Here is a 14110-nt window from a genome sequence, read left to right as displayed (position 1 = left end):
CCATACTTTCTTTGAGCTGAGTATTAGAAACAGCCTCTTTACCTTCACATGATAGGGATTAAGTTTACGTACACACTATTCTCTTCAAATTATACTTGTGGAATTACACTGAAATAAATGTCCAAACATGCTTTTGAACAATTGAAAGATGTTCATATACTTCTATGTGACTTCACAATATCAGCCAAATTAGACTAATTTTACACAGTAGAAAATCGTTAATGGGAGGGACATTATTTAGTGCCAAAAAAAAGAAAAAGAAATTTTCAGCATTTATTTCTCAAAGTATAGAAAGTCACGTACTCCTCCAACGGCCCAACCAACCAATCTAAAGTCTCATTAATTCTTTCCCAAAATCCAATCATCATTTTCCACTTGATTCTTCCCCAAAACCCAAGCGTATTAGCATCCAACAATTCCCCTCAGTTAATCCCTAATCCATGGCTGATCAAGGTAGTACCAACAGCAGAACCAGTTGTACCATTGAGAGCACCGACGGTGTGACTTTGGACGCTCGAGTTTACCACCCAATCTCCGACAACAATTCCACAGACAACGTTGTAGTGGCAGTGTTGGTGCATCCTTATTCCGTGCTAGGCGGATGTCAAGCGTTGATGAGAGGCATAGCCAGAGGATTATCTAATCGAGGAGTAATTGCTGTAACTTTTGACAGTAGAGGTGCTGGGAAATCCAGTGGGCGTGCTTCCCTCACTGGATCCGCTGAAATTAACGATGTTATCTCCATTTGCAAATGGGCTGTTACTAATTTCTCAACGAGGAAAATTATCCTTGTTGGTTCTTCTGCAGGTCAGTTCGATATTCTATGTTTCTAATCCTTGCTTCGTTTGATGATTCGTTTTCCTTTTTTTAACTTTTTAGGGTAAAAGTCCAATTTGTCCGTGTATTAGTGAAATTGCTCATTTTTGTCATTCCTCTGCCCATTCATATTTTTGCCATAAGCAAATGTTTTCGTATTTGCCGGAGCTCCAAAGCTAAATTGGTATCCAAATTTTTGATGGAAAGGTCCAAACTTATGACTGTGATTTAAAATTACTTTCGTATTAGAACTCTGTTAAGGAAGGAAGGCAACAACGAGAAGACAACGGATTAATATTACACCAAAAAGAGTGAAGTTGTTTAATTTTCAAAATTGACTTTTCAAGTGCTATATTTGGAATTTTCTATTGTATTTGCGCGTGATTCCACATAAAACTTATTCTTGAAGGATGACCATGTGATTTAGGCATAGGAGAAATTAAAACTTGAAGATCCAAAATTAAACCCTCGGATGAGGTCATCTGCCTGAACTTTGGTGGACAGGGTGGATCACTCGAGAGTACCCGCAAAAAATTCTTTGAAGAGAAATTACTACTGTTTGATGTGAACTCCAAAAGAGACACTTGAAGCTGGAGGAGAGGAAATAATATTTGATATAAACTGATTTAGCACTAGAAAATCTCAAATCTTAAGATCCTATTACAATTTATATAGGTTCTCAGCTCTTTGGTCCAGTTTGCTTATGTTTCATTGCTGTGTTCTTAGTTCTACTTTGTTTTTAAATGGTTGTCTTGTTGCATTTTCCTACCAGCAAACACCGTGATTTCGAAGACTTCATATCATACTTTTGAATTGGGAAAATGGAAAGTTAGCGTGTTTCATATTGTTCCGACTATCTATCTGTGAATACACTTTTGTTGTCACTTTGAAATCGTAAAAGAAAACTGCATCTTGAACCTCATGGGGTTATCGCATGTCTGAATTTTGTTCCCAAAAGAAATTTGTTTTGAGTCCAACTTAAGTCCAAAATCGAGCCTCAATAAGTGAAATAGGACTTCAGTAGTGTGTGTTTTCAATGGTTGAATTTCTCTTCCCTGAAAACAGGAGCAGCAATAGCTGGATCTGCAGTTGATCAAGTAGAGGAAGTAGTTGCCTATGTGAGCTTGGGATATCCTTTTGGTTTTACTGCTTCAATTCTCTTTGGGAGGCACCAAAAGGCGATACTACAATCCCCAAAACCAAAACTATTTGTGATGGGTACTAAGGATGGGTTCACCAGTGTTAAACAGTTGGAGAACAGGTTGAAAGATGCTGCAGGGCATAACACAACCCATCTTATTGAAGGAGCTAGCCATTTTCAGATGGAGGGGCCTGCTTTTGATTCTGATATGGTGAACCTGATTCTGGAATTCATTACCACATTATGATTCTCATGTGTGCATTAAGTTATTTCTGAAATACATGCAATGCCTTTGCAACAGTTTGGTATTCTTTGGCACATTTCAATGGTCAATATTTTGGGGTGGGGGTGGGGGTGGGGGGGTTGGGGTAACACCCAAGGGTTAGTCTAGTGCTCTAAAAATCATGGGAACTAAGTTCAAATCCCCAACATAGTCAAAAGATGTTAAATGATCTATTCTTATATATCTCAACAACTTTGGTGGGTAGAATATCCGGGACTTGTATTAGTGACAGATAACAGTTATTCAGTAAAATAAAATAATGGAGCGCAAACTGGCATGAACACTACCATTATAAGAAGGTACTTGGGAAAGGAAAATAAAACAGAAACAGCTTTATTCAGTGGAGGAAGGAGTCCATTGTAGCAGCACGGCTAAAAGTTACTGAAATAGAACATACAAAGAGAACTCTACATCGTCTTACAAGATTAACAAATGCAACTATGGCACTTGAATCCATTTCTACCATAAAATCAAGCTGAAATACGAAGTTTAGTAGCTCCAGAATCCTACACAGACAGTACAAATGTTGCTGTTATGAGAAGGAAATTGAACTAAATAACGATGACATCCTCATCTTGCTGATTTTCCGGTGCGCCTTGACCTCTTGCTGTTTCGTTAGCTAGAGATCTTCCCCTTGTCTCAGGCTCCATATCGTCACCATCATGATTGCTCCCATGTGGATAATTTATAGGAAAGGAGGGCTGCTCCCCACCTGATCATATAAAGTATAACCACGAAAAAAGTGGAATTAGAAGATGTGCATGTGCTTTTCAGAATCAAGCAAAAACTATTTGGTAATTGCTACTGCATTCAACAGTTGAATCAAAGTATAGTCTCCATTGATACATCATCACATATTTACAACAATCTACTGGAAATGCGATTATGCAAATATGATGGGGTCTAATGTGTAATTCTTTTAGGACACACTTTTGTTCGCCAAAGGTTTCAAGACCACAGAACTCTTTTTTTGTGAAATTACAATAATACTAGTTTTTGCACAACATTATAATCCAATTCTTTAGTGGCCTCGGTCAGAACTAGCAGGACATTCTGGTAAAAGCTGTATCGAGTTTCATAGAGGTGAACACGGGTAAACTTGTTGCCATGACTGAAGAATTTACCAGAACTTTTGAGAAGACGTAAGTTGCATAACGCAAACCCAAATGTCTGTTTGGGAAATTATCGGAACCTGGAATAAAAAATGTATTGTACCAGGTTTGTTTTCAAAACATGTTGATTTTTTTTTAAAAAAACACTCTAGAAGTTTTTCGAAATCTTTTTCCAACCAAACACTATAAGAAGATAAGTTTTTCTGAAAAACATATTTAGAGGGGTTTTTGGGTTTTGCGGAAAACTTAAACGTTCTAAATAGCATTTTGTCAGACTTTTTTATCTTAGAAGTTCTGCATATTTCCGCAAAAACATTGACCAGTTTTTGAAATAAACTCCACCATAATGTAGAGTCGGGAAAACAATATGTAATAGCGAACTCCCTCAGAGTTGGAATAACAGAAGTGTCTGAACTTATTTTCCAGGAACCCTCCCCCTTCAGAAAATGGCGATATAGAAGAAGCTCTATCACACAGAACATAGTAGAACAAGAAACTACCAGACAAAAGCCAGATCGATTCTATACAAGTTTCCATGATTAACAAAGATTCTAAGAGAATAACCTAAACCGTAATTATCTCATACCACTTCCACTGTCACAAACATCCGCAAGCTTGGCAATCACATCAACTAGAGCTTGTTCATGTTCCTGTCAGGTCAAAAAATTATAATCAGGTTTCAGACGTCAGAATAAACAAATATAGGCTAAAGGAACTGTTGAACTAATTCTACCTTGAGCATTTTCTTAGCCTTTTCAATCTCAAGCAGATCAGGGTGACTTGCATCTATAACCTTCTCAACCTGATAGCTCGACAAGGAAAAAGAAAAAAAAAAGACTTTAAAAATGATGTATTATGTATTTGTTATCTATGAGTCATTTAGTTGACCAAGATCCACACAGTGTTGTACCTTCTTTAACAACGTTTCTGTGTGTAGTATCTCAATTTCATCTGGAGTCTTCTGTACAATTCCGTTTTGTGATGCGTGAACATCATTCTCAAATTGTTGCCTAGCAAATCTCCTCCCTCTTCCCGCACTTAGAGTATTAACTCCATAGCCTGGCCCACCACCTCCACCAACTTGAGAAATTCCAGGGTCATCACCTACCCATCGAATATCATTGGAGGGAATCTGCATTTTAAGGTAATAACAAAGTAATTTCACTAATCTATTGCCTAATGTCCTCCATGTTCAAAATGCTATATTATAGTATCAATGTCCTTCACACCTCTTCTCTTTGGAAAGATATAATGTCCTTTGGCGCTAATAATTATTAACTATATTTTCTCAACAAGTTTGAAGCAGAAAACAATTAAAGATCCTACATAAACCATAAGGGAAATAACATAAGAATTACGTAAAGGTCCTGATAGAGCAAGAAATACATTGTTGCATTAATCATGAAGCAGAGATATATACAAATTTATCCAACAGAGGGCTAAAAGTGTGGAACCTAAGCAAACATCTCAAAAAAAACCCCACAAATGGCACCTATATAAGGCTGCAAGGCCACCCAAGAAGTGCAAGTTCTAGTTCTCTATAAGTCAATCCACCGATTAGAATCGTTATTTTGCAGAAGATTCAACAATTAGACTTTACAAGATTAAAAATGACCAATTTGCCATCCGAACAGTATAAAATTATTTGTACTAAATTCATATATCAAAAGAATTCAAGATAATGACTCTTCTAAGGACCAAATTTACATGTATCACACATGAAGCAGGAAGGCAGCCAATTAATTAACAAAAGAGAATACCTCTTTGAGATCAACCCATTCCCAGGTCTCATTTGGTGTAGCAATATCATACACCAAAGCATGCCGACCCTAGACAAAGAAAATGCAAGTCAGAAGACTTTACAATTCATGGTGCAACAGTTTACTTTGGTACTCTAAAAGTCAGGCAAACCCTATAGCACCTTTAATTTTTTTTTTAAACCTGTATCTAGTCCATGGAACAGAGCATCTATAGTCATATTTTGCTATATTAATCCCCCACTATCTTCGTTTTAACAGAACCCAAAAAAAAACCTTCTATTAGAATCTAAAAGCAACATTGTCAGATTTCCAGAAAAGAATTTGCCAAATCACAAGGAGCTTGCACTAAACATTTATAAAGCAAAGGGTAGGAACCAGTGGCAAAGGCAGGAATTTCATCAAGAGAATTCAGAAAAATGTTCTCTTGTATCTAGGGATTTAACAATTTATATATATACACACACAAAATTTCACCTATATATTCAGCATAATTTTCCAGCGAAATTCAGTACAACCCCTTCAGTCAACGTGTCTCCCCGCTGCTCCCAACCCCCTACCCCAAAAAAGAAAAGGTTAAGGCAATAGCAAGAATTGTGAAAAATCCTATCTAGAAAAATCAAATTAAGGATAAAGGAATGATAAAAATTTACATACAAGAAAATTAGCAAACTAGAGAAATTCAAGAACCCATTACCTCTCCCTCTCCCTCTCCCTCCACACCCACCCACCCACACACCCACACACACACACACACACACATATATATATATAAAAAATGTTGAGGTTAAAGAATAGGTAATACATCTCTCTCCCAAGGAGTGAAGTATGTCCAATTATGAGAGCACCACGTAGAAAAACTAAGAAAATACTCCTAGTTGAATATCACACTAAGGGAGCATTGCTACCATCTATTTTTCTCGTATAAACATGGCAGGTACTAGTGTACCATTGTTCTATAAAAAGCAAGAAAGCAGGCAAAGTGAATCACATTGGCAGCTAGTGACACTCTGAAAGCATGATCCTTTCTGATAAGTATGCTGACAGATAATTTGCACCCTCCCGCCATTTATGAACATTGCATAACCCCAAAAACACTAATTAAATTCAGAACGTACATCGACAGCGTTGTATTTAGTTATAATGGCCTCATAGAAGTTGTTGTCATCTGGCCACCTAGTCATCACTCTTCTCCCAAGGAAGGAGTCACCTGGTCTTTCAGCAAGTTCACCTGAACGAAGAGCACCTGAAGAACCAGGACCAGCCTGTTGATAATGAATGGGCTTTGAGGAGAAAACTGGTTGACCCTATTGAATAGATAGAACGCATTAAACTTTTCAAATATACATTGATATCCATATCTTTGACTACAGGAACAAAGCTCCATTAGTAATCAAGAAACATACAGGTCTAGACCTCAATCCTCCATTTCCTGGTGCTACTCCCCATTTTGCGCCTGGAGTTGTAGGTTGTGTGCTTGCACCAATTGTCTGATGGTGCAATGACTCGGATGTGGCACCAAATGGCATTATCACAGACTGTGACACTTTAGGCCTCTTTCTTGATCCAGAAACCGTTGGACTAGGGAGTTGTTCATGAACAGGTTGGTTTCCCATATTCTTTCTCCATTCCCTGATCCTATGAATGAGGTTATCTGCATTGACCTTGGTTAGTAGGTCTCTGTGCTCATCATCTGATACTCTTAGCTCTTTCCTGAGTTCTGTTATCAAGCTTTCCTTTTCCTGAGAATTATAGATGCTGGAAAGCATAAGTGCCTACTCAAAAAAATGCTATAGAGAGCAAACACACATAATGTAAAAGTTATATACCCATGTAAGAGCATCAGACTGTGCTTTGAAAGCTCGAAGGATTGCACCGTATGCTTCCTGCTCAAGGTTGTGAATTTGGGCTTCCATATCAACATACATCCTTTGGTATGGGGCTGAACTTATGCTAGACCTTCCGTTTCCAGCGATAATGCTTCCTGCAGGGGCTCTATTATATTGTGATAGAGGCAGATCATCATCAGTACCTACATTAATTGCAAAACAGTGAAGGAAAACACCATTGAAGTGGAGGCACCCAAAGAAAAGGCTGTGAAAAGTTATTTAAAAACAAGATGTGCTTAACAACCCTTTTTTTTACAGCCAAAGAACAATAACAAAGTAAAAAGGTCGGTTAACAGCCATGTAAAAAATAGATTCCACATATCTTTCTGGTAAAACATTAACTAAGCAAATGATAGTCCCACTATCGGTCACTCTATATTTTAGTGATATAATGATATCAAATTTAGCCTATTACTGTAAGAGAACTCGGCAGCCACCTTCATTCAGAAAGAAAAAAAAGAGATTCTAAAGAATCCAGATGTGTGCAATGCAAAGAGATTGTAACACACCTCACCGAGATAAATATCCGAGATGCTAATAGTGCATCTTTTGATTGGCCCACACAGACACTGTAAGCAACACAATAAACATACAAAACATACGACTCGTTCTTTAGTACGAATGCGACAAGAGACATTACTGGCAACAAATTTGCCTTACTTATCAAAACAAGGGCAACAACTTTTTCTTTATTGCATGTCACAGCGGCAAAAGTTCGTGAAATAGCTGAAGGTAGAATAGTGCAAAACCACATTTGCAAAGAAGAAAAGTCCAAATAATTTTGTTATAATAATAAGTAAATGGTCAACTAATTTATAAGGTAAGTCATTAGTGTTCACATCTGCAAGTCAATTTACGTTTTGCTTTTTTTCCACCTTTTTATTTTGATAACAGTAAGATTTACTTCCCTTTAAATTCTTCATTGCTGGTGGTTCTATTTTTTATTTTTTAATGGTGTAACCAAATTACGAGAAACAAAGCTTCCAAAGCGGACACAACAATAATCAGTTGAAAACACATTTTAACTCCATTGCTACACCGGCCATAACATGATCGGTGAAAATGCACTCACCTAAGAAAGAAAACATCAGATTTAGTTAACAATCTTTTTAATCAACCCCCACCCCCTAAACCCAGCTACTACCGTCCCCTAATTTTTGACGAGTTAGCTACTGATTAAGAAAAACTGGATATTTGGAGCCTGTGGACATTTTCAGAAGAAAATAATAAGTAGGCAGTCCTAGCAAGTAGAATTTACTACACATTTCGATACATCTAATGCTTCTAAAAGACAAAAGCGCAACAAAAAAACATGACAAGGTTAACCGGGCTTGAAGTGCAAAGCAAGAAGTGCAATGCACATGGAGAATTAAAAAAGTATATGAATTTAGTTCTTTAATGATCAAATTGTAACTAAAAACTAATTTCAACATACAATTTATGCCAATATTAATCCAACTCCTAAAAGTTGAGATTCAAATATTCGCTTCTCGTTGGGATCACTTTGTGCATCATTGTGTGAAGCAATACTTCTCTAAAAGACATGTCCTCACCCAAAAAACACTTCGCTTCGAATCGCTTCATCACTTTAAACGGAGAAGTGATGGCTTTTAATGACACTACTTAAATCCACACTCAAGAAGAGGAAAGAAAATGAAAACAAGGACAGAAAGCCTCTATAAGTAATTCAGAATAAAATCATTTCCTCCAAAAACCAGATGAATGAACATAACAATCTGCACAATATAATACACTATTAATGCGGTTTAAATTTGAGGAATATTTTCTCTCTGAGTATGAAAGGAAAAGAAGTAATAAAGAGGCATTAATGAATAAGTGCATACTGTAAAATCCATTAGTTCGCATGGTCTTAATTTAAGTGCTGCTCCCTCCCAAAATTAACCCCCCCACCCCACCCCCACCCCCACCCCTTTCTTATATGCAAAGAAAGCAAAAGAATAATAGAAAAAGGCACAAAAGGAAGGAATTAACCCTATGCTTGAAAACTATATAAGGGAAGGAAAAAGAAAGAAAAAAGTATAAACTTCAAGACTTGATTTTTCTAGGGGAAAAATAAGTTAAAAATAATGATTTGCCTTTCCAGCAAAATCATAGATGCCATGTACTGAGTTTAAAACAAAATATTCACACAATCAGTACTCTTCACAAATATAAAGACATAACCTCTCTAAGAAATTAGCTTGTTATCGCGCCATAACATAATGAATTGACAGAATAAAAAAAATCATCGAATCATTCAAACTTAACCAAAAAAACAAGTACAAAGAAAAAGAACACGCTACAAAATAAAGCAATGCCACAAACCAACTACATACCGAGCCCTAGTTTCTTTGTCCTTAATTTTCAGAGAGTAATCCAGCGGAGCTTAACACAAATCTACACAATACAACCCTTTGCGGAATAACCTAAATAGAATGAGGACATAATTGTACATAATTACAGACCCCGAATTCGAGGAAAATCAAAGGGGTTTAGGGAAATTAGGAAAACCCTAAACCTAGGGAAATAGAACAAGAATTGGAGCCAATTAACGGGACTTACCACTGCTGTCTAAAAGTTCATAGTCCATATACTAAGAAACTAAGAACAAAACACCAGATCTTCAAAATGGGTCTCAAGAACGCTTCAGAATTTGACTAATCTCTGTGAAAATGAAACGGCTGACGGAGAAAAAATTGTTTGTTTTTTTCAAGTGCAACTGAAACAATCACAGATTCGACGGACGGACGGACAATTATGAATCAACAAGAAAGAGGGGATTGGGTTGAATTGATGAGAAAAGATAAAAAGATTCAAAGGGATGGGAATTTATAGATGTAAAGGCTAAAGCCCAGTTTGGAATAAGCAAAAATAAAAATAAAGAAAAAGAAAATGTAGAACAAGAAAAACAAATTTATGGTGCTTTTGTGGGAAAAGACATAAGTACCCTGAACTAAGGCTGATTTTTCTAGGGGTGTGCATTCGATTTATCGATTCGATTTTGACCCTTATCGATAATTACTTATCGATTATCGATTTGTACATGTGCTTATCGTTATTGTTTCAATAAGGTTTCGATTTTTTCAATTTCGATTTATCGATTTTGGGGGCTTATCGATTACACCAATAAGAAAATTTGCGGGATTCCACGGAAAGTATATCGCTATAAACGCGCCTAACTAATATGGACAAAAAGAAGCTAAAATAAGACGAACATCATTTATAATATAAAAATTATGTCAACAAGCACATGCAACAAAACTAAAGTAAGGGATCAAATGTATGCCACCAACACTCCAACGGTATTAAAAAAAAAAAAAAAAAAAAAAAAAAAAAAAAATCATCACGGCTAATTCTATTTTCCATTAATTTGAACTTCATTCCCTTGATCTTTAAATATGATCATTCCTTAAATGTGGTAGATGAAATAATAGGGTAAGGGACTTAGGGTAAAGGAAATGGTATAGATTAGGGAAAATAATATTGTATAGCCGCTTTACCAAAATAGTAGACGGAATATATATACATTCTGTATTATATTAATCTAACACAAATAGATAATTACTCATTTAACAAGTGTCTACAGTCTAGGGGTGTGCATTCGATTTATCGATTCAATTTTGACCTTTATCGATAATTACTTATCGATTATCGATTTGTACATATGCTTATCGTTATCGTTTCAATAAGGTTTTGATTTTTTCGATTTCGATTTCGATAACAAATAATCGATTCGATTTATCGATAAACCGATTCGAATGTTTTCCAACTATATACCTTATCATTTGCCTCCAACTTTTTAAAACGGAATAAATATTGCCCTAAAATTGGATAACCAAATTCTTTGTAGGCAATAAAATACATGCACTACCACGTGTCTATTTTATAATTTTATAATTTGTTTCTATTTCTTTTTCGTTTATCATTTTTATCCTATTATATTTTCTATTTTTCATTCGTTTTCACATTTAAAGTTTTCAGTCGTTCGTGAAGATTCATTCTTTGATTTAGGGTGTGTTTGGTATAAATGAAAATATTTTTTAGAAAAGATCTTTTAATTTTTTCATATTTGGTTGGCTTAAATGTTTTGAAAAATATTTTTTCTCATTAACTCATTTTCCATATCAAAAGAAGAGAAAATATTTTCCAAAACTCTTTTTCAACATTACTCATCTTATTTCCCATCTCCACCAACCCCCGCCACCCCATCCCTCATCCCACCCAACCTAACCCAACCCACCCACCCCTACCCCCCACTACCCCCCACCACCTCCCTACCCCGACCCCCCACCATAAATAAAAATATTATTTAGAGTACTTTTTTCCATGTTGTTGATAGGGTGTTTTCTTTCATTTCAACAAAAAGAGTATATTCTTTTCATGGTATAGAAATGGTATGTTCTTTCATTTCAACTAAATGAGTATATTTTTTTCATTATGGAGAAAAAGTATTTTCTTTTATGTTAACAAAATGAGTATTTTTCTTTTCATGTTGTAAATAGAGTACTTTCTTTTTCATTTCAGCAAAATGAGTGTTTTCTTTATGATATAGAAAAAGTATTTTCTTTTTCATCTCAACAAAATAAATACTTTCTTTTCATGATGTAGAAAAATGATTTTATTTTATTTCAACAAAATGAGTATTTTCTTTTTCTGTTGTAGATAGAGTACTTTCTTTTTCATCTCAGCAAAATGAGTACTTTTTCATGATGTAGAAAGAGTTATTTTCCTTTCATCTTAACAAAATGAATACTTTATCTCATAATGTAAAAAAAGTATTTTCTTTCATTTAAATAAAATGAGTATTTTATTTTCATGATGTTGAAAAAGTATTTTTTTTTTTCATTTTAACAAAATGGGTACTTTCTTTTCATGTTGTAGAAAGAGTATTTTGTTTTGTTTCAATAAGAAAAGGAGTGTTTTCTTTTTAGCTATGGAGCTTGATTTTCAACATTAGTTCCTTTGGGTTTGTGTGAGTTTTAAAAGAATAATTAGATTATTGAAGAAAATAGAGTCCTGAAACATTGGGTATTTAGGAGAGAGGAAGGGAGGGAGGGGGAGGAGAACAAGAAACATGAGCATTTAGGGGGAGGGGGTGACGAGAGTAGCATAAAAACTTATTTTTCTAAAGAAATATGTTTTACTCTCTAATCAGACACTAAAAAAAATTTTGCGGAAAAAGTTTTTCACTCACTAATCAAATATGGAAAAATAAGTGATAAAACCACTAATTTTTCAGAAAAATATTTTTCAAGGAAAATATTTTCCTTCATTTTTTTTCCTTCCTCTTTTCTCTTCTTTATTACTTCTGTCACTACCAACCAACGTGAACAAAAAAGATTCATTTATGTTCTTCAATTAGCTGCTAATCTACCTTTTCCTTTTTTCTACTGCTATGCTATGCTACCTTTAAATGACTATTGTGGTAGAGGAGTTTGTGATGATGGATTTGACTAGTATTTGTAGGTGGCGTAAAAATAATAATTGTTATAATTAAAAGGTGAGTGATATATGTGTATCTACTGGATTCAAAATCAAACCGAAATTGAAAACCGAACTGAAACCAAAGCTTAGTTGCTTATTGGTATCGGGTTAACGGTTTAACGGACGGGGAACGGATTGAATTTTTTTTATTAACGGCTTATCGGTTTGGGGGCGGATTATTTAATTTTCTTAACGGATAATCCGTTAACCCGTTAAGAATATATATATATAAAATTTACTTTTATCCATATATATTAATATAATCAAAAACCCTTCTTTCACTTCCAGTACTCTATCTCCAACTAGGTGTCTGTCCATTGTGTTTGCTTGGAGTGCTGGAAAGCCAAGACTTATTGAAGCAAGGACTTTTTCACACTATAGATTAGCTGTGGTTTACATACATGTTTGGTGAATTTCGGGTTCTAAGATCATTCGGTTGAGACATGTAATTTCAATATGAGTTGTGTTAACTTTAGCAGGGGAATGCAGAATACCTTAGTTTGTTTGTTGGAATAGTAGGCCTTGAACCCTTGTCATGGACTCATCTATTATATTCTATAGAGTATACACTGGAATGTAGTCTGAGCATAGGAATTTTATTTTGAGTCAGCGGTCAGTAAACAATTAATGCACGCAATATAGATTGAATTAGGCCGATAATCCGCCCGATAAGAGCTAAACTGATACCAATCCGCCCGATATCTTATCGGGTGGCTGCGAATTAATACATTTAAAAGCCGATAACCGATAAGCCAAACCGTTAAGAATAAATAACCACCTAATCCACCCGATAAGCAGCCCTAATTAGAAGAAGGTTTTTCGATTAAAATTTTAATAACTCCATTCCGGCATTGGGAAATTTTTTTGGTGATATGTGTGTTGCTTTGCATATGAATAAATCGTTTTAAAATGTGGTTGTGTGCGAAAGAAAGAGAAAAAGGAAGAAGGGTAGCATATCAAATCGAACACTATTCACCGACGAGTAATTTTGTTCGACGGGACAGTGAAGACATGAAGTAGAAAAGAAACGAAACGAAAAGAAGACAAAGAAAAAAGAAAAAGTAAGAATTATATATTTAATTCAAAAAAATTAAGAAAGTAATTTTTCTATAAACTAAAATTATAATTTTTTGCTACTCACTCTCTCAAGGAGAGTGCAATACACATACTCTGCCACATAAACCTTTAGGATATAAATAATTCTATTCTAAAATAGCTAGCTCGAGAGGGGGAGGAGGGGTAATAGGACCCTATATATTTTAAAATTCGGCCTTAGTTCAGGGGTACTTATGTCTTTTCCTTTTTTCCTTCAAATTTATGGTGCTTTCTAGGAAGAAAATTTCAGCCTTTGTTTTAAACAGTGTTGAAAGTGTTTATGGAAAACTTCTTTTTTTTGTTTTTGAAATCAAACATTATTATACTATTGATGATTCTTTTTAATTTCTGCAAATACTAAACAGTAACTTTGTTTACCCTAAAAAAAATAACAATTGAGTTTATACACAGTTTTAAGGATATGTGGATTAATCCAATACAAATGATCAATAATGTTAGATAAACGAATTAATGAAGAAACAAGTAATCAAACCTGTTGTAATGTTAAGTTCGAGCTTGGGTATGAGCTAAGT

General features: G+C 35.1%; 2 protein-coding genes across 4 annotated transcripts; one reads left to right on the top strand and one right to left on the bottom strand.

Annotated features, from left to right (window-relative positions):
- Window positions 1-269: 269 nt before the first annotated feature.
- On the top strand, window positions 270-2277 carry LOC109244090. Its single transcript, XM_019411124.1, has 2 exons — window positions 270-807; window positions 1882-2277. The coding sequence occupies exons 1-2, from the start codon at window positions 441-443 to the stop codon at window positions 2202-2204; spliced, it is 690 nt and encodes a 229-aa protein (XP_019266669.1). The 5' UTR covers window positions 270-440; the 3' UTR covers window positions 2205-2277.
- A 269-nt stretch (window positions 2278-2546) lies between these two features.
- Window positions 2547-9868, bottom strand: LOC109244089 (protein EMSY-LIKE 3-like). Of its 3 annotated transcripts, XM_019411122.1 has the most exons (10): window positions 9561-9867; window positions 9335-9424; window positions 6939-7141; window positions 6516-6851; window positions 6228-6416; window positions 5113-5181; window positions 4263-4484; window positions 4086-4154; window positions 3939-4002; window positions 2547-2952 (listed from the first exon to the last, which is right to left on the bottom strand). In XM_019411122.1, the coding sequence occupies exons 3-10, from the start codon at window positions 7035-7037 to the stop codon at window positions 2792-2794; spliced, it is 1209 nt and encodes a 402-aa protein (XP_019266667.1). In that variant the 5' UTR covers window positions 7038-7141; window positions 9335-9424; window positions 9561-9867; the 3' UTR covers window positions 2547-2791. The 3 variants fall into 3 exon arrangements, with proteins under 3 accessions (XP_019266667.1, XP_019266666.1, XP_019266668.1); XM_019411121.1 differs by lacking the exon at window positions 9335-9424 and having other exon boundaries at window positions 9561-9868; XM_019411123.1 differs by lacking the exon at window positions 9335-9424 and having other exon boundaries at window positions 6939-7104.
- Window positions 9869-14110: the final 4242 nt, after the last annotated feature.

The sequence above is a fragment of the Nicotiana attenuata genome, unplaced genomic scaffold (genome assembly GCF_001879085.1).
Source record: "Nicotiana attenuata strain UT unplaced genomic scaffold, NIATTr2, whole genome shotgun sequence".
In the NCBI taxonomy this organism is placed as follows: domain Eukaryota; kingdom Viridiplantae; phylum Streptophyta; class Magnoliopsida; order Solanales; family Solanaceae; genus Nicotiana; species Nicotiana attenuata.
The sequence above is the reverse complement of the archived record's forward strand: the minus strand, read 5'-3'. Positions and strand labels throughout refer to the sequence as shown.

Excerpts from the sequence above, each read along its gene's own strand:
- LOC109244090 (XM_019411124.1), top strand. The coding sequence starts at position 441 with ATGGCTGATCAAGGTAGTACCAACAGCAGAACCAGTTGTACCATTGAG. Across the intron at positions 808-1,881 it reads CCTTGTTGGTTCTTCTGCAG|GAGCAGCAATAGCTGGATCT; the intron begins GTCAGTTCGATA and ends CCCTGAAAACAG.
- LOC109244089 (XM_019411121.1), bottom strand. The coding sequence starts at position 9,588 with ATGGACTATGAACTTTTAGACAGCAGTG. Across the intron at positions 7,142-9,560 it reads TGAACTTTTAGACAGCAGTG|GTACTGATGATGATCTGCCT; the intron begins GTAAGTCCCGTT and ends CAATTAATGTAG. Across the intron at positions 5,182-6,227 it reads CTAAATACAACGCTGTCGAT|GGTCGGCATGCTTTGGTGTA; the intron begins GTACGTTCTGAA and ends TTCTTTGTCTAG.